Source organism: Pleurodeles waltl, chromosome 1_1 (genome assembly GCF_031143425.1).
Source record: "Pleurodeles waltl isolate 20211129_DDA chromosome 1_1, aPleWal1.hap1.20221129, whole genome shotgun sequence".
NCBI classification, from domain to species: domain Eukaryota; kingdom Metazoa; phylum Chordata; class Amphibia; order Caudata; family Salamandridae; genus Pleurodeles; species Pleurodeles waltl.
In genome coordinates this window covers 446,684,156-446,703,573 of record NC_090436.1, presented here as the reverse complement: position 1 = coordinate 446,703,573, position 19,418 = coordinate 446,684,156, and the positions used below count along the sequence as shown (strand labels likewise).

Below are 19,418 nucleotides of genomic sequence, written 5' to 3'. Positions count from 1 at the left end.
CTGGCAGCACCAGCAGCTTCACTGACCTCGACACAACGCAGTGCATCATGGCGCTCAACTCTGTATTGCAAGCTTCTTTTTACGGTTCCATCTACCTCGACTCAGCATGTTGCATCTTAATGCAGTACCTTGCTTACGCAGCCCCTGTCAACTGCTTCAGGACTCTCATGCCGCAAAGGCAAATGCAAAGACTGCGCATCTTGATGCACCAGGAAACAAGGTTCTTTTAACAGCAGACTGAACTCAGAAGTGGCTGTTCTAGATCGGGATTCGCCGGTCTTTGTGAATCGGACACAATCCACTGCAACCAGATAATCACAATTAGCGATTCTTGCTTCTATATGCTAGTTTTTTAAAACCTTTAAAATTGCATACTTCTGGTCCTACTAATTGTTTTGTCATTTTGGTCTGTAATTAATTACATTTTATTTTTCTACTGTGGTGTGGGATTTTATTCCCTTGTGTTGTGTTTTTACTTTTCTACTGATTGTGTGTTTCATAAATACTTTACACATTGCCTCTAAATTAAGCCAGGCTGCTTTTGTCCCAAGCTACCAGAGGGTTGAGCGCAAGTTAATTTAGTGACTTTCTGTGGTTCACCCTCACAAGGATTATAGCTGTTGCTCGGGAAGGGTTTCAGTGCCCCCAAACCAACACCCAGTTTTTCATAGAAGTCATGCACATTGACATAGGGTTTCCATCCTGCTGTTATGCCATAGTTCCAGACATTGTGTGTGGATTCTGCAGGTACGGTTCTGGGACTGGTTCGATCATTTTATGTATCCCTTTCTCCATAGGCTGGTCACAGTCTTTGTCTTAAAGTCTTTGAAAGAGGAATGGCCTGAGAGTCTTGTGCTCAGAGGAACCAGTACATAAGCAAATACAACTACACTGACACAATCTCACACTACACCAACACAATCACACTTTACGCCTATCCGCCTATTGCTGGTAATATATCAGGGGTAACAAAGGACAGAACATGGGCAAAGGTTAATTCTCCACTTCTAGAGAAACCATTGTCTTCTGTCCACTCACACCCAGAGTTGGTACTTAAAAATTCTTCAGGAATTTTTAAGTAGCTCTGCAAAATACATTGCTCAACTAACAGGCTACTGCCACCATCCATTCTATACTCCATATTCACAGTAGAAATCCAAAGTGGATTCTTCTATGTCCACAGTGAACTGTAATACACTCTTGCTCTTAGTTCAACCTGGCACTTCATACCTGCGTAAACACACACCCCACCCATATTATAGCCCTGCATAGCTGGCTTCAGCGAAATATGCAGCTGCACAGGACATAGAAACAGATGAAAGGGCAAAGGCCAGTAGGCAACTGTCATTACACAGGTCACAGGTGAATTAGCCTGATCAGTTAACACATCACTGCCACCACTGTTACTAAAATTCAGACCAGCGAGCTGACACTTGCAGTCGTTGAAAGGAGGGGGTTTGTAGAGTGTCCCTATAAACCACAAAGTCAGGCTCTGTGTTGCAGATTGTTAGACCACTGGTCATCTGTGTACATGACTGATATTCATGTGCACTGAGGCCAAGAAATAGCTCAAAGCATCAAAGAAGCACGTTTTGGGTGACTTAGGTCAGTGCTACTTGATCACAAAACTGTGTAGGGGCATTCCCATTCCAACACAAGGCTTTACAGTCATGTGGGAGGGGTATCAATCAATGAGTCTAGTCATTAATCTAGTTATGGCACCTCTGTGCTGCACCCACTTATCTACAATCCATCTCCTCCAAACCCTAGTCACTGCACGTTGTTGACAGGTATGAACATATCTTTGCAAAGTGCGTATCCCCAGTTTCCATGCACCTTAGTTAGCACACAAACTGGCACAGTATAAGAACAGGCTATCTTACATTCTCTTATAGTCGGATGCAAATCTACTGTAATAAATCCCATGGGGAACTTACGGGTAGAGTAGAATCTAGAGGCTTCTTTCCCATGTGCCAACTGATTTCCCACAACTTCCTTGTCAGAATGCAAACTAAAGATATCCTTACTGTATCCTTGAAACCGATTTAGAGTTTGATGGAGAAGCCCTCCCAGAGGCAACGGAGTATCTTCCACGCCAAACTGAAGATATGCCTGCCTAATTTACAGATGGATGGGCCTTCAGTATGTAGATGGCTGAGACAGAGTCAGAGGTTTGACTATGTGTCTGCCTGCTTGTTTTAGAGTTGATGGACACGGCCAATCTTACTTTACAAACTGTCACCCAAATCATGGCAGTATGTAAAAACGTTTTAATGACCACAACACCATGGGAGAAAACTCCTATGGGGAGGGGGTCATTGCTTTTTTATTTTCAAAAACAGATTCTGCTTTGAGATTTCGTTTTTGAAAATAAAAAAAGAAAATGAAAGTGATGTTGATGGCGCCGCAAGGCACACTTTAAATGCATTTACAGGAGCCGCTGTGATGATGCTTCGTGTAAATGCAAGAGATGTCCATTGGGCAGGCAGGCATCTCTAAATTTGGTGGACGGAGTACCCTCTCCATGATGTGGAGTAAAGAATCCCACCATGGCAATGGTACTAACACCATCCGCGAAAGTCCAAATGAGGCCCTCATCTCAACCTGGTAAGGGCAGGCTGTAGAAAGGGGCATTGGGGTGCAAAGGTCAATCATTTAAAAGATAATACAGTTAAAAGAATGAAAGTTCACATTAAGTGTAAGATATTACAACATTTCTTAAATAAAGAGAGATTGCAAGTGAGAAAGATCTCAATTCACAAGGAAAAAAAGTTATTCAACTGTTTTGAAAAATCCATTCTCATTAACTGAAATAATTTCTTTGATTTTAACTACTAATTATCTTTATAATCCTTTCAGGAAATACATCCTGTCCAGTAAAGATCAGGTTTCGATCTCTGAACCATGGGACCGGAGCAATCAGGTAAAATATAATTCAAAACAATCTTACCTATAGGAATTGACCCAGATAAAAGCGGCTATTTTAACATTTCAGAATGGGGTAAGTCCTTTAGTGGTTGAAGTATTCTGAACTTATATTGTGGATGATGAGAGACAATGCCCCCTCTGAAGGTTTATGATGCAAGATTTGGTCTGTTTTATTTGTTTGTACATCTTTTTACATCTATGAGCTACCTCAAGAGGAGACTCCCTAACTAATGTACAGATTATCACGGATGCTATAGACATTTTTGACAATCCAGAATTATTTAATACTTGTTTTCTACTATATGAATTGTTCAGGCTTTCCATTGAACAAATATAAATGTTAACATTTCATTGTTGTTGTGTACGGCTTTCTAGAAAGATTTGAACTTCAAAAATTGAAGTGAGGTAGAATACTCCTTGAGTCTTTAAATCGTGTAAATGATCAAGATGTAAGGATCTAGAAAATGTAATGAACTTTGTTTCCACTCTCTGGGGAAAACTAACATTGGTCTTGCCTAGGTGAGAGCTATTGGCTTTGCCAATGTCTTTTAACCATGTTGCACAGCAGCGTGGATACTGTTCAGCGTGGCTGAAAGTTAGTGGTGTTATGTAGAGTAGAATGGAGTGGCATAGGTGATAGTGGAGTGGCAGAGAGTGGTGTAGAATAGGGTGGCATAGACTAGAGGGTCCTAGAGTGGCATCGAGCAGTGGCGCTGAGCAGAGTGGCATAGAGTAGAGTGGCATAGAGTGACATAGAATGGAGTGGAGTGGTTTAGAATGGACAGGCGTAGAGTGGAGTGTCATAGAGTGGTGTAGAGTGTCCTAAAATGGAGTGGCATACAGTAGAGTGACAAAGTGAAATGGAGTAGAGTGGATTGATGTAGAGTGGCGTGGGTGGTGTAGAGTGACTTTGTGTGGAGTGGCATAGAGTAAATTGGCATTGACTGGAGTGGCATAGAGTAGAGTGGTATGGAGTGGTGTAGAGTGGCATAGTGGCTTTGTAAGGAGTGGAATGGAGTGGCATAGAGTGGCTTTGTGTAGAGTGGAGCAGCATACAGTGGAGTAGAATGTAGTTGGCTAGAGTGGACTCAAATGCAATGGTGCAGAGTAGAATGGGGTAGTGTGGCTTTGAGTGAAGTGGCATAGAGTAGAATGGAGTGGCATAGTTGAGTGGAATGGAGTGGCATAGAGTGGAGTGTCAGTGGTGTGGATTGACATAGTTAAGTGGAGTGGCGTAGAGTAAAGTGGAGTGGCTTATAGTGGCATCGATTGGAGTGGTGGAGAGTGGAGTGACGTAGAGTGGAGTGGCGCAGATAGGAGTGGCGCACAGTGGAGTTGTGCAGATTGGCGTAGAGTGAAACAGTTGTGAATATAAGTAACAAAATAATCAACAGAGACAGCAATAGGGTGAAAGCAAAAAATAAATAGGAAGTCGTATGCCTGTGTTAAAAGAAAGAAAGCACATTGCATGTCCAGGAATACTACTGAAACACAAAAAAAGGTGCAGTGCAAAAAGACGAGGAAGAACACATTGTCCCATGCTCCAGGGAGGAGCTAATGCAAGAAAGGAACGGAAGCCAACGGAAGCTAAGCAATCAAAAGATTACAAATGAGTGTCAAGAAAAACAATTGTGGTGTGCTGTAAGTGGGGGGGGGGGGGGATTTGTAAGCCCACTGAATTGTAAACAATACATTTGAGGGGGGGGGGGAATTTGTAAGCCCACTGAATTGTAAACAATACATTTCACGGCACATAAGCTGTGTAGGCTAGACTTAAATACAAATGTGTCTCAAAAGCTATGCACCTACATCAAATCAAATAATTGTGCACCCAGACACCTGTGTGTAGTTTGGATAGCGCTTTACTATTTGCCAGAGTTGGGCCGGGTGCCAGGTGAGAACAGTTACACTCTATACCTACTTGATTACTTCAACTGCTGTCATCAGCTAGTAGTTTCAAAAATACACTTGATATGGAACTGAAACAGTATTCTAAGCAAATTCTGTGGCCACTTCAATATTTTACTTGAAGATGTTCACCGAGATACTCAACTGCATTTTGCATAGGTGTGCGCCAAGCTTAGCCTTGCTGCCAATCACAATCTACCTCAAGTTGTACTGGAATATTTTTGCATCGCTGCATTTCTAAGAAAATAAGTATTTGTGTGTTTCCTCCTTCGTGTTGTAGATTTACTAAACATAGATGTTTCCCCAACAGAATTATGCCCCTCTCGATTGCAGTCTTTCCAATGTGTTTCCTTCTACAATTCCACGTTTTTTCTGCATATCGCCTTGCCGGTGTCCTTTGCCCCCTCCACCCCCCCCCCCCTCCCAGCATTCGTCTCCTAACAATATATGTCAAGTGTTTATTGATCGCCCAAATGGTCACATCCTTAACTATAACATGTGCCGCTAAGCACTGTGTGTTTTACTGCCAGTTCAATGTGCCAAGTAGCCTCGCCAACACAGGCATAGGATGAGGTGTGCAGAGGGTGGAAAGGCAATGTTTGGGGATAGATGCACCACGTATATATCACTTACTGGCTTTCCCTTTTCATATGAGCTGCAATTGTCAAGCTTCTTCGTAGCACCTCCCCTTCATTCAATTATTAATGCAAAGCGGAAGCTAAACTGATGGTGTTTTGCTGTCATTGTTTTATTTTACACTTTGAAACTCTTTCGTTTTAGGCGTGTCTTGGTTACAACAATGTGGCAACACTTGCAGTATTAGCAGCAAAGAAAGGATGGGAACTAACCAGTAAAGCAGATAAAGTAAGTACATGCTGGATGGTAAAGTAGACCCTTCTGAAATCCTAATCTTGACTTGACACAACATTTGAAAAGGAGAGTGCGCCTGGACTGGGCAACTGTTCACTTCCAAGGTTTTCTATTTACGTGACAGTTGTGATTAAATGAAATCTGTGACTCACCAGTGGTTCATGCTTCTCTCCAGCCTTCTACGTGCTTCTGCTAGAGAACAATAAACTGCATGAGCATAGCCTGCATATAGGATTGTATGTCACTACCTCGATGCCCGCGACTTAGACATATATCTATATCAATGCCATTAACTCAATGACTACATCATTAAGGTACATATTTACTGTATTTCACTGCTACATGGACCACACAACCCCAACCCTGCATCTCCATTGACATGAATGCACTTAATTTATATCCTATTGCAATGCCAGCCCTAACCATACCCATCAAATAATTAAAATCAATTTATTTTTAAGTAATTAACCCTATCTCCTAAATTATTATCCTTAAATACTTGTCCTATCCCAGAGGTATTCGAAGTGTAGGTGCAGTGCTTTTCTCAGGAACTGCGTCTTCCACGTCAGTGCTTCTTATGACCCTATCTTTGTCGAAAAGATGTAACCCAAGACAAAGAAAGGGGCATTACCCTCCTGCTGGAGGTCAATGGTGGCCTAGCCTAAGAGAGAAACACCAATACAATGAAGGGAAAAAAAAGGACATTTACGTTGTGATGGGTAAAAAAAAAACTTCATTTCGCAAATTTGGCCCTAGATACTGCAACAAGAAATCTTCTACGGCTCTAGGGCTTTCATAACATTCTCTAGGAGGAATACCCCTCAAACGATGACTGAGGAGGACATACAAGACTCACTCAGTCTTATTGTGGACCTCTTTATACTGATCTCCAGCTACGGTTGTGGAGCACTCTACAAGCACCAGGACATTTCATTATGCCAGTGGTTCCCAAACAGTGGTCCGGGGGCCCTTCTGGAGGGGGTACGCAACTGCTTAGAAAATTAAATAATATTTTACAGATTAGGTCCCCAGCTTTCAGTACTGACTCAGTGGGGGGTCCCCGGATTCCAATAATAATCTATGGGGGTCCCTGGGATCCAGTAAGGATAAAGTGGGGGTCCACAGACGTCAAACAGTTGGGAACCACTGCATTATTCCATTTGCTGCAAATGAGAAACGTTAACAGATATGCACTAATCCAGAGTTGTTCCATGTCTACTGTTAGTAACTTCCCCAGTGCAGTTTTAAATTTCGATTCTAGTATTTGTAGCCCATACATCAAACAAAGAGTTCAGTGAAAAAAACTATCTGGATAGCTTACTTCACTTCCATGAGTCGACTTGAGGCCTCCTTTTTGTGTTTACTGGGTAAATAAATAAGGCGTTTCAAGTGCCAGAACAATAGGACACCATTACACCACAGCTTGATTATGTGGTAAGTATGCAGGCAGGAGAGTGGTGTCCTGGTGCACGATCTCTGCCCGGAGGTATGGTGGGTCTCTGAGGAGGACTTGGCTGACAGTGGGTGACACTGGTGCCATTGTCCATTTTCCACAGTAGCAGTGCCATTCATTGTCACTGAAATAAGTGCATTTAATTAAAAATAAAACTGCAGCAAGTGAAAACAAAATTACAGCACCACAATTTACTCCTGGTGTATTAAAATGAGTTCCTAGCAAACTATAGACCCTAAGACGCTAGTATTTAACTCGGATGCCTCACCTTCATCTCTTCTGTTAGTTAGCAGCATCCGGATTGTGACGTGTGGATGGGTCTGGGTAGATTTATTATCACACTGCTGCTTTTTCTTGGGTGAAAATCAAAAGGTAAATTACCCTCCCTTCATCATAGAAGCATAACTACATACACAACCACACCATACATATATATATATAATATAATATTCACTGGAAAAAGACAAAGGTTACAGGGACGTTATAGTTAGGTTCTGAATTTACCCATACAAAACCATAGAAATTCAGAAGTTATAGTTAGAGTTCTTTCAAGTAAATATAACTCACGCTCTAATGTAACCATAACTCACGCCCTTGCCATGCACAGTTTTCCTATCAATAATGTTATTGCAAACATTACAGTGATATCAAAGATGCCATACAAGATGTCATCCATGATGTAATTAGCTGTGCATGGCGAAAGCGCGAGTTATAGTTCCCTCAGGGTGCAGGTTATAGTTACTTGAAAGAACTCTAACTATAACTGCTGAATTTCTATGGGTTTGTACGAGTAAATTCTGAACCTAAGTATAATGTCCCGGTAACCTTTGGATTTTTTCAGTTAATTTCTATGAATTTTTAACATAAAGTAATTTTAATTACTATACTTTACTCCGAACCCCCGCCACCCATGGCACAAGGCAGCCAGGCCTTGCAGGCAAGCCCTTATAACCACCCAACCACGCGGCACTCTTTTTTTTTTTTTTTTTTTAACATATATTTTATTGGTTTTACAATTCTGCAACAACTCCCCTGCTGGGGTACACAAATGCTTATTTATACAGTATGTCTTGCTTAGTCTCTTCTTTTCTGCTAGTCCATATCCAAAGGTCATGGGAGCCCTGGCCGGGGGACAGGACAATCTGCTATTGCACATCCTTCTAGGTACATCCTAGCCTTATCATAAACATGCTCGAAATAAACAGTAGTGCGCACATTATTCTGTTCATCAGACTAAGGTCATAGTTTTTCAGTTCCATTCAGCCCTATCCCACCCCCCTTGCTCCCTAGCCCCCTCTCCGCCTGCTCCTAGCCCTGTGCCAGTGTGTCCGGCTGCACCCAAGCCTGTATGGCATCGGGGTGCCTCTTTGCTTATTCCTGTTCATTGGACATGCATATATTCAGACCTCATCTCTGCCAGTGGTCCGCTGTCACTGCATAATGCAGTTGGTGTAGGGTAAATAGTTTATTCTGTCTGGGGAGGCTTTAGCTTCTCCTGCAGGGCTATGACTATTTATTCCCACACTGTCGTTAGGTCCGGGGAGCCCCTCCTCGGGCCAGCTCCCGTTTCAGAACCAACCTTTCAAACGCTGCCCATCTTCTTACCTCCTTCGTCCAGCTTTGGACATTGGGAGCCATCGAATTCTTACAATTTTTTGTTAATTCGCGTTTGGCCAGGATGTACGCTAGGTCTTGGAGTTTACTAGTTGCCCTGGTCTTAGCAATGTGGGAGAACCAGTGTAAGAAGCAGTGGGCTGATGGACGTTCCACTTCTCACTCAATTACTTCCGCCACATATGCAGTTACTGCCTTCCAGTATGTAATCAAATGGGGAAAGGACTACAGCTTGATTGTTTATTTTTTTAATTAGTTAATTAAAACCATAAAAGTAATCCTTCAACATAAAACGTAAACAAAACCGTGCTCATACATTAAAACATATAAATTGCATAACATTTTAAATAACTGAGAGGAGGACCACAGCTTGTGTATAAGGTCTGTCGCCTCTTCTCCGCATCTGGCATTTTGCATTGAGTATGTGTAAGTGCTCCCGAAGTCTTTTCGGGGTAAGATATGCCCTGTGTATAACGTAGTAGTGTATAAGTTGAAACCTGGCATTCCTGGAGACCTTCGGAACTCTGTCTAATATCTGGTTCCAGGCCTCCTCCGGTATGAAGGTTCCCAGATCTGTCTCCCATTTATGTTGTAGACATAATCAGGGACTGACACAGGGGAATCCGCCTCACAAAATAGCGCTGTACGTGGGTGACCTCCTTCTATTCCTGCACGACACTGATTCAGACCTTAGGGGAGCTCATGCCCTCCTATCACTATTTGCCCGCTTACTGGGCTTGCAGGCAAACTGGCAGAAATCGTACTTCTTCCCGCTGCAGGAGAATCGTAGGACACCTGAGGGGCTAAGGAATGTAACATGGGAACCCAGATGCATGTCGTACCTGGGAGTGAGAATATATCACACAAGAGCGGATGTTTTGGAGTGTAACATTGGGGGAGCATAAGGGCGCTGAAAACCAACAGAGGCTTCTGGGGAACACTTCCGATTTCTGTGGTCGGGCGAATAGCACTTATCAAGATGATAGTGTTGCCACGCCTATTATAATATTTTGCAGCACTGCCGCTTTGGATCCTGGCCACAGTGTTCCGGGAACTTGACTCCTTGCTAACGGCATTCATATGGGGGCTGGGGGACGTAGAGTGGCTCTAACCACTTTAAAGTGACCTAGAGCAGAAGGGGGCCTGGCGAGGTCCCAGATCTTGAGATCTATTATTTGGCAGCCCAGCTGCAGTGGCTTACCAGGTGGATGGCAGAGAGCAGGTCCGCACTAGAGGACAGGAACAGAACGACCCCCCCACCTCAGTTTCGTCACTGATGGGCATATTTCTTAACCTCATTCGATCAGACCGAACACTTGTCCCGGAGGCCCAGGTTGTCCGCCGATGCTGGAGACGATGCCTTTATAGGACGCATACGACTATACCCTACACACCCGAGATACCAATGACATGGTTGCAGTGGCTTCCTGGGGCGGGAGACTGGAGGGGACTAGCGACTTGGGAAGAGTCGGGGGCTCTACAGATGGGAGACCTTTATCGCAACACTAATCTATTACTGTTTGAAGACTTTCGACAGACTCATGACCTGTCAAGGGGCCACTTTCTGTTGTACCGTGCACTGACACACACCATTAGCAAGCACTGGCGCCTAAGAAGCAGAGAGCCACCCCTTCACTAACCGAGTGCTCACATACTGACCTCCGACGGCACACAAAAAGCCATTTCTGGGTATATAGGGCGATTCGCACAGGAATGATGCGCCCCTATCAGCAGTTCTAGCGTGAGCATCCAGTGGTTCCATCGCCAAAGCAAATAATAGGGGCAAAAGCGGGCAACCCTGTTTGGTGCCCCTTTCTACTGGATATTATTCAGAGAACCCCAGTTCTAACCCTCGCTTTTGGGTTTGTATACAGCAGTTTCGTTCATTTGAGGAAGCCCTCCCCCAGGCCCATACGAGCAAGGACAGCATATAAATAGTCCCATTCTAAGCTGTTAAATGCCTTTTCTATGTCTACTGCTAGTATGGTTGCCGTGTCTGCCTGTGGGGCAACATTATCCAGGATATTAATAACTCGACGGATATTCTGGGCAGTATTCCTAGTAGGAATGAAGCCCGTCTGGTCTCTGTGGACCAAACGTGTCATGTATGGGAGTAACCTGGTTGCCAGTATGCAACTTAGGATCTTATAGTTCGAGCTCAGCATAGATAGGGGCCTATAAGCTCTGCTATGGTCTGGCGGTTTACACAGTTTTAATAGTGGGATTATCAGTGCTTCTTTTGTGGAGTTTGGGAGGAGTCTAGTTTTGCATGCTTGGTTAAATAATTGCACTAGCTTAGGGATCAGGTCTTGTCCGTAGGCGGCATAGAACTCTATTGGCAGCCCATCTGTGCCTGGGGTTTTCCCCCTCGCCAGGCCTTTAATGGCATCTTTAACTTCTGAAGGCGCTATGTCGCCCCCCCAATGCATTGCTCTCCTCCTCACTAAGGCCTCTACTTGCCAAGTATCTTAAGAAGGACTGCATGTCATTCCCCGCCCGTGTGGTACGCTAGTATATAGTGCTGCAAAATATTCAAAAAAGTGGTGATTGATTTCGTCTTGTCGATACAGTCTAGCCCCTTGGGGGATCTTGATCTCTATATGGGGTTTCCCCGCTTTGCTGGGTTGGCCAGCCATGCCAATAGTGCCCCCGCTTTATCCCTTTCTGCATGTGCCTTTATCATATAGTTTTTATAATCAAAGTATCTGAGCCTCTCTGTGTGGATTGCAACTCTCTCCCTGGCCTCAGTCACTTCTTCCTGCATCTCAGGGTATACTCATTTTTTCTCGCATTCGCAAGTTAGTTTCCGCTGTCTCTATCTCTTTAAGCAGTGTTTCCCACAGTATATGGGGGAGCGGGCCAGCGCCTCGTTGTCATCGAAGTAATGTGTGCCCATGTTTGAGTCTGGTATGCCGGGTCCTCTAAGAAGTCTCTTTAGGCGCCAGGTAGGTATACTCGTGGTCACCTTTTTCCATGTCAGTGTTAGTAAGATAGGGTTGTGATCCGATATTGTGTGTCCCAGGTATTCCACCTCACTAATCTGTGCCTGCATATCATGTGTGCAGAAAAAGGTGTCCAGTCGGACGTGTAAATCATGTACTGCTGAGTAGAAGGAGTATGCCCTAGTGCTTGGGTTAAGGTGCCTCCATGAGTCTAGCAAATGCCATTCTGCCTGCCAACCCTGACATTTTTTGGCTAATGCGTTGACTGGTGAGTCCCGCAGTGGTGGGCGGCATCTATCTAATTCAGGGCTTGCCACACAATTAAAGTCCCCCCCCCCTATCAGTGCTGTCTGGAGGAGGTGGGGGGCCAGTGTCCGTGAGAGGCGGTCTAGGAATGCACTTTGATCCACGCTTAGTGTGTAGATATTTATAAGCGCTATGTCTCGTCCCGCCAAGGGGCCTGTAACTGCCACAAAATGACCCTTTGGGTCCATTAATCTGCTCGTTATTTGGAACGGTACTCCTGCTCGGATCCAGATTAGGGAACCTAGCGCATAAGCTGAATATGTTGTGAAATATGCCTAGCCCCTCCACCTTCTCTGCAGTGCCTTTGCCTTCTCCGCTGTCAAATGCGTCTCTTGTAACATTGCTATGTGTGCTCCTCTCCTCTTTAAATATGAGTATACAATATAACGCTTAGCCATTGTAGGAAGTTGGCTCTGTATATACTTTTTCAAAGTAAGAAATAGTGTGCACAGAGTCCAAGAGTTCCCCTTAGAGATAAGACAGTGGCAAAATTAAATATTTCTAATGCTCTATTGTGTGGTAGTGTGGCCCGAGGGTAGTGTTAAGCATTTGTTGTACAGGCAATAAATGAGGAACACACACTCAAAGACTTACTCCAGGCCAATAGGTTCTTATATTGAAAAAAATATTTTCTTAGTTTATTTTAAGAACCACAGGTTTAAGATTTGCAGTAAACACTTTAAATGCAAGGTACTTCACTTAGATACTTTAGGAACTTTGAATAAAAGCAGTATCACATGCAGTCTTTGTAAAAATGGCAATAAGCTATTTTCAAAGTGGACACTGCAAAAATCAACAGTTCCTGGGGGTGGTAAGTAAAGGTTAGATTAGGAGGTAAGTAACACTTACAAGTCTCAGTTCTGGGGCATAGGCAGCCCACCATTGGGAGTTCAAGGCAACCCCAAAGTTACCACACCAGCAGCTCAGGGACGGTCAGGTGCAGAGGTCAAAGAGGTGTCCAAAACACATAGGCACCTATGGAGAACAGGGGTGGTCCGGTTCCAGTCTGCCAGCAGGCAAGTACCTGCGTCCTCGGGGGAAGACCAGGGGGGTTTTGTAGAGCACTGGGGGACACACAAGTAGGCACACAAAACACACCCTCAGCGGCACAGGGGTGGCCGGGTGCAGTGTGCAAAGCAGTCGTCTGGTTTCAGGTAGAAAATAATAGAGGGACCCAGGGGTCACTCTAGCGGCGCAGGCAGGCACGGGGGGGCTTCTCTGGACAGCCACCACCTGGGCTAGGCAGAGGGTCACCTGGGGCTCACTCCTGCGCTGAGGTTTGGTTCCTTCAGGTCCTGGGGGCTGCGGGTGCAGTGCTGGTTCCAGGCATCGGGTCCCTTGTTACAGGCAGTCGCGGTCAGGGGGAGCCTCTGGATTCTCTCTGCAGGCGTCGCTGTGGGGGGTCAGGGGGGGGTCGTGTCTGGTTACTCACGGGCTCGCAGTCGCCGGGGAGTCCTCCCTGAGGTGTTGGTTCTCTCAATCTCGAGCCGGGGGCGTCGGGTGCAGAGTGAGAAGTCTCACGCTTCTGGCGGGAAACGTGCAGTCTTTGGAAGTTGCTTCTTTGTTGCAAAGAAGTAGCTGGTTTTGAGCAGGGCCGCTGTTCATGGGAGTTTCTTGGTCCTTTAGTCCAGGGCAGTCCTCTGAGGCGTCAGAGGTTGCTGGTCCCTGTCGGATGCGTCACTGGTTGCAGGTTTTCGAAGTTGGAGACAGGCTGGTAGTGCTGGGGCCAAAGCAGTTGTCGTCTTCCTCCTTCTCTGCAGGCTTGTAGGTCAGCAGTCCTTCTTGTTTCTTCAGGTTGCCGGAATCTAGTTTCCTAGGTTCTGGGGTGCCCCTAAATACTGAATTTAGGGGTGTGTTTAGGTCTGGGAGGGCAATAGCCAGTGGCTACTGACCTTGAGGGTGGCTACACCTTCCTTGTGCCTCCTCCCTGAGGGGAGGGGGGCCCATACCTAATCCTATTGGGGGAATCCTCCAAACTCAAGATGGAGGATTTCTAAAGGCAGGGGTCACCTCCGCTCAGGACACCTTAGGGGCTGTCCTGACTGGTGGGTGGTGACTCCTTCTTTTTCTCATTATCTCCTCCAGCCTTGCCGCCAAAAGTGGAGGCAGTGGCCGGAGGGGCAGGCATCTCCACTAGCTGGGATGTCCTGGGGTGCTGTAACAAAAGGGGTGAGCCTTTGATGCTCACTGCCAGGTGTTACAGTTCCTGTAGAGGGAGATGTGAAGCACCTCCATCCAGTACAGGCTTTGTTCCTGGCCACAGAGTGACAAAGGCACTCTCCCCATGTGGCCAGCAACATGTCTGGTGTGTGGCAGGCTGCCAGAAACTGGTCAGCCTACACTAGAAGTCGGATTGGTATTCAGGGGGCATCTCTAAGATGCCCTCTGGGTGTATGTTACAATAATTTGCACACTGGCATCAGTGTGCATTTATTGTGCTGAGAAGTTTGATACCAAACTTCCCAGTTTTCAGTGTAGCCATTATGGAACTGTGGAGTTCGTGTTTGACAAACTCCCAGACCATATACTCTGGCTACCCTGCACTTACAATGTCTAAGGTTTTGCTTAGACTCTGTAGGGGCATAGTGCTCATGCACATATGCCCTCACCTGTGATATAGTGCACCCTGCCTTAGGGCTGTAAGGCCTGCTAGAGGGGTGACTTACCTATGCCACAGGCAGTGTGAGGTTGGCATGACACTCTGAGGGGAGTGCCATGTTGACTTAGTCTTTTTCTCCCCACCAGCACACACAAGCTGTGAGGCAGTGTGCATGTGCTGAGTGAGGGGCCCCCAGGGTGGCATAAGACATGCTGCAGCCCTTAGAAACCTTCCCTGGCATCAGGGCCTTTGGTACCAGGGGTACCAGTTACAAGGGACTTATCTGAGTGCCAGGGCCGTGCCAATTGTGGAAGCAAAGGTACAGTTTAGGGAAAGAACACTGGTGCTGGGGCCTGGTTAGCAGGGTCCCAGCACACTTTCAATCAAGACTTCGCATCAGCAAAGGCAAAATGTTAGGGGGTAACCATGCCAAGGAGGTATTTTCTTACAGCCAGGGTGTGCATTCCCACTATGTTCCAGGAGAGCACCTTATATTTTCTTGTGTCATCCATATCCAATCAAGCATTCTGATCTTTCACGCGTACAGGTCTCCTAAAGCTGGCATACCTTAGTATCTTTCTTTCCCTTAACTATTAATTGGGCATGACAGCAGGCGGGCAGCGTAGTAACTATTAACTGTAACTTCCCCAACTCCCTTCCCCAAGGACAGGTGTCAAAACAGCCCCCATCCAAACTTTTACCAACTAGAACCAGTACTTAAGGGTGGTTGAGAGTACTTCTCCAACCGCGTGGAGCCCACAGCTCCTCAGCTCCGCTGTCATTGTTCCAGATAGTTCAGCCATGCCTTCGTCAGTGGGTCCTGATTCATGTACAGCAACTGGGCCCCAAACAAACTCCATGAGTCTTGCCTATGTAGTCATATTATGTCGTTGGACGTCCCAGGTGTCACCACCAGCATTTCTATGCTGAGTGCCTTTGAGCTCTCGGATCCTCTATCAGAGTCCGATCCCCGCCTTGCTCTCGCTGTTTCCTTGGTGCGTGGGCTAGAGTCCCCATGCTCAGCGATGCCACTGTGGCGGTATCCAGGTCTCAAGGTATTCTGTTAGATCTGTGGACAAAGTTTTCTCAGGTAATCCCATGATTCGTATATTATACCTTCTTGACCTATTTTCAACATCCTCAGCGCAGGCAATCAATGTCTCTACATGCTTCTCAAAGGTGGTAACCCGGTCTTCCACTCCGGTCACCACCTACGTGAACTCCTCCATGTTTCGTTCTGCTGTCACTACTCTTTCCACCAGTCGTCTTTGATCTTCTCTCAAGAGGCCCAGATCTGTAGTGAGTGCATCGATTTTAGACTCTAGAATTTCTCTGGAGGACATGATGGCCTGTAATATATCACCTAGCAAGGGCCCTTGGGCTAGGGGATCCGGGGGTGACATTTACTCAGCAGTTGTCGCAACTGGGGTAGTGCGATCTTGTTGGGGGTCAGGGGCCCCTGCTGAGTCTTTTCTCTTGTTGGGTTTCCCGATTGTATGAGAGGTCTTTAGGGCCTCATCTCAGTCCTGGCTTCCCATAGGACGAGGCCCTCTGAGCAAAATATGTTCCTTTGCGCCCAATCGCCTCCTCACTGCACTTGGAGGCCAAAGGGGGTCACTATCCAACCTTCCAAACCCTGGTGTCTCCGTCTCTGTCAGTCTCTAGGGGGTATGGGGACACACACAATTTTGCCTCTGCTCTCCGCCTGATTCCTTTCGGCACTCCGCACCCAGTTGTGTCCAGCAGTGTCAGGCAGGGTGGGTGGCTGTCACTCGGCACCCCCATTTTATGACCGCTGTTGAGCAGGGTCTATCCCCGAGGCCCTGCGATCCATCCTGCCCACGGTCCTTCTCAGTTCTTGCCGCCCTTCGATTATTAGGGGCCTTCCAGCTCTGTCTTTGGAGGGCGGGCATCCTGTCGATAATATGCAGTGCATCGCCACCGGATATCGCAGTTGGTGCTGTCCCCGTTCCACACTGGAGGGGAGTATACCCTCGGGGCAGGTGCTCTTGGGGCCTCCTGAGGGCTGCTCCCCTCGTGCTCCCTGCGGGACCGTCCCATCTGCCATCTTGGGGTCAGGCAACCAGGCGGGCACTCCTGGTTCAGTTCACCGCTGGGGCCCGTCGCCATCGTTTTTCCAGAGGTGCGCTGCACTAACCCCCCAGGGCCTCGGTGGGGCAAGAGGGCACCCCAATCGGGAAGCTGCTGCATCAGGATACTTGTTGACGGACGACTTCAGGCCAGAGCTCTGTCCGTCGGCTGCTCACTCCATGAGCGCCAGGCCACGCCCTTACCAAGCACAACTTGTGGCCATGCACAGCGTAGGTTGGCCACAGGGCCTGTCTCTGTCAGTGGATGTATGAGTAGGTGCATGAGTGTCTGAGTGGGTCTGAAAGTGGGTCTTTGAATGCATGTATGAGTGAATGGATTAGTATATGAATGATTTTTTTTTCTTTAAAACTTTTTTATAATCGCAAATATTTTGTGAATAATTGGTGAAAATTTGTGAATTTTCACGAATCACTCACCGATTTTCAAAATTATATTAAACCTATAATTTGCCCCTAAAACACATCTATATCACACCCCTGGGGTCAGGGTACCTTCACCCTGACCACTTATGGCACTTTCAATTTGAGTTTTCACCCCCAGGGGCAATGTCCCGTAAAATAAAATGGTGGCCGCAACTTTTCAGACAGATTGCGGTCAGCCAGTTGCAACTCTTCTTTTCTCACTCGTAGTCTCAAAAATCTGTGAATTTCACAAATTATTTGGAGCCACGGAGATACAAATTTATTTGCCCTTAAATATCTCCTAAACTACGGAATGCATTTACACCAAATAACAAAAAGCACAATCTGTGTACTGGCAGTTAGCTTTCTGCCAATTTTGGTGTAGACGTGTTGACTGGTCCTACTGGAATTAACATGGGAAACTGAATTTTTTTTAGCCCCGTTTTTCTCAGCCCCCCTTGACAAATCACCCCCAAAACTTTGCGTGTGCAACAGGAATCACCGGACCACTTTTTGGGGAAACTTTAGTTAAGATTCATCAAACAGTGCCAAAGATATAGGCAAGTTAAAAAAACGCTTTGTCTATGGAAACATGATCCTAACTATAATTACCTACTGGCGACCACCAGTAGATAATACACGGTTTGGTGCCTTTTTAGGGGTATCCAGCGCTATACAAAACACAAATACCATGCAGCCTAATCTGGACTATTTACCATTGCTGGTCACGTCAAAATCTAAACTTCCTGCGACTGACACTGTCCAAAGTACACCAACCCCCTGTAACCTTTGTAGATCGGCACACCTATATGTTGGTATTTAAAAGTGCACATAAACATGCACTTTTCTCTCTACAATAAGTATAGCACCATGCAAAGTTGCTAATTCCCTTTGGATTTTCAGTATGTTGATGTCGTAAAAAAAAATCAGATTTCAAAGCCTCATCCACATGACAAGCACATCTGCAGAGTTCCCCTAACAAAACCCATAAAATGCAGAGTGAGAGATTGAAGGAACCCCTCTTCATATTAACATTTGTACAAGGAGAAGTAGTGCAGTTTTGCAGGTCTCTCTGGTGGGTGGGTTCTGGTTGTTAGGTCAAAAATGAATGCACTTAAAGGCTCATTTCTGAGTGTTTGAAAATGTCCCTCTCTGAAAGGTCACCCTAAACTTTTTTTGCCTTCCTCCTCCTCCTTTTTTCTGACCTCATTTGTGTTGGCTTTAGGACTCTGGGCACTTCACCACTGCTAACTAGTGCTAAAGTGCATGTGCTCTCACCCTAAAACATGGTAACATTGGCTCATACCCAATACGCATATTTAATTTACCTATAAGTCCCCAGTAAAGTGCACTAGATATGTCCAGGGCCTGTAAATTAAATGCTACTAGTGGGCCTGCAGCACTGACTGCCTGCCATTGCAAAGCCTGTGTGTGCAATTTCAATGCCACTTGGACTTGGCATTTAAAACTACTTGTGAAGCCTTACATTTCCTTTTTCTTACATATGTCACCCCAAGGTAGTCCCTAGGTAACACATAGGGCAGGGTGCTATGTAAGTAAAAGGCAGGATATGTACTTGTACGTTTTACATGTTCTGGTTGTGAAAACCACCCAAAGTCATTTTTCACTAATGTGAAGCCTGCTCCTTTCATAGGCCAGCACTGGAAATTTCCTTATGTACTTTTAAGTGGTAATTTTTAATCTGAAATTAGTGGCATTGTCATTTTTGGTATGGTTAGAACGGTAGTGAGGAATCCTGCTTACTGGGGAAGTTGGATTTAACATTATTATTTTAGAAATGCCACTTTTAGAAAGTATGCATTAATCTGCACTTACTTCTTTCTGTGCCTTACAGCCTGTCTCCAGTCCATGTCTGGTCTTTGCTGGTTGACAACTCCCCTTGTGCATTCCACCCAGACAGCCATAAACACAGGACACTCAGCTGCATCTGCATTCATCTGCATACTGATGGGTCTTTCTTGGTAGGAAGGGTGGAGGGGCCCTCACTTACAACTCAAAAGCTAGTGGCCTGATCTCAGCCAAAGGACTGATAATATCCCACACATCTCCTGGCAGACAGAACTAGGTTAAAAGGGGAACTGGTGCACTTCAAAATCACTCTTTGAAGTCTCCTCCACTTCAAAGGTACATTTGGGTGTATATATACTAAACCAGACACTTTTTTACCTACAACCGGACTGTCAGAAGGACTGTTGTACTGCCCAATGGACTTGTCTGGAAGGACTGCTCTCCTGCTTGTTGCCCTGCTGCTCCATGACTGTGCT

General features: G+C 45.8%; 1 protein-coding gene across 3 annotated transcripts in view; it reads left to right on the top strand.

The window, feature by feature from the left end:
* Nucleotides 1-19,418, top strand: part of ACOT12 (acyl-CoA thioesterase 12) — a 363,604-nt gene that overhangs the window by 282,290 nt on the left and 61,896 nt on the right. For all 3 annotated transcript variants that reach the window (XM_069224604.1, XM_069224589.1, XM_069224598.1), the window contains exons 10-11: nt 2,860-2,923; nt 5,617-5,700. In XM_069224604.1, coding sequence (XP_069080705.1) covers nt 2,860-2,923; nt 5,617-5,700 — 148 coding nt within the window. The remainder of the gene's footprint in view (nt 1-2,859; nt 2,924-5,616; nt 5,701-19,418) is intronic.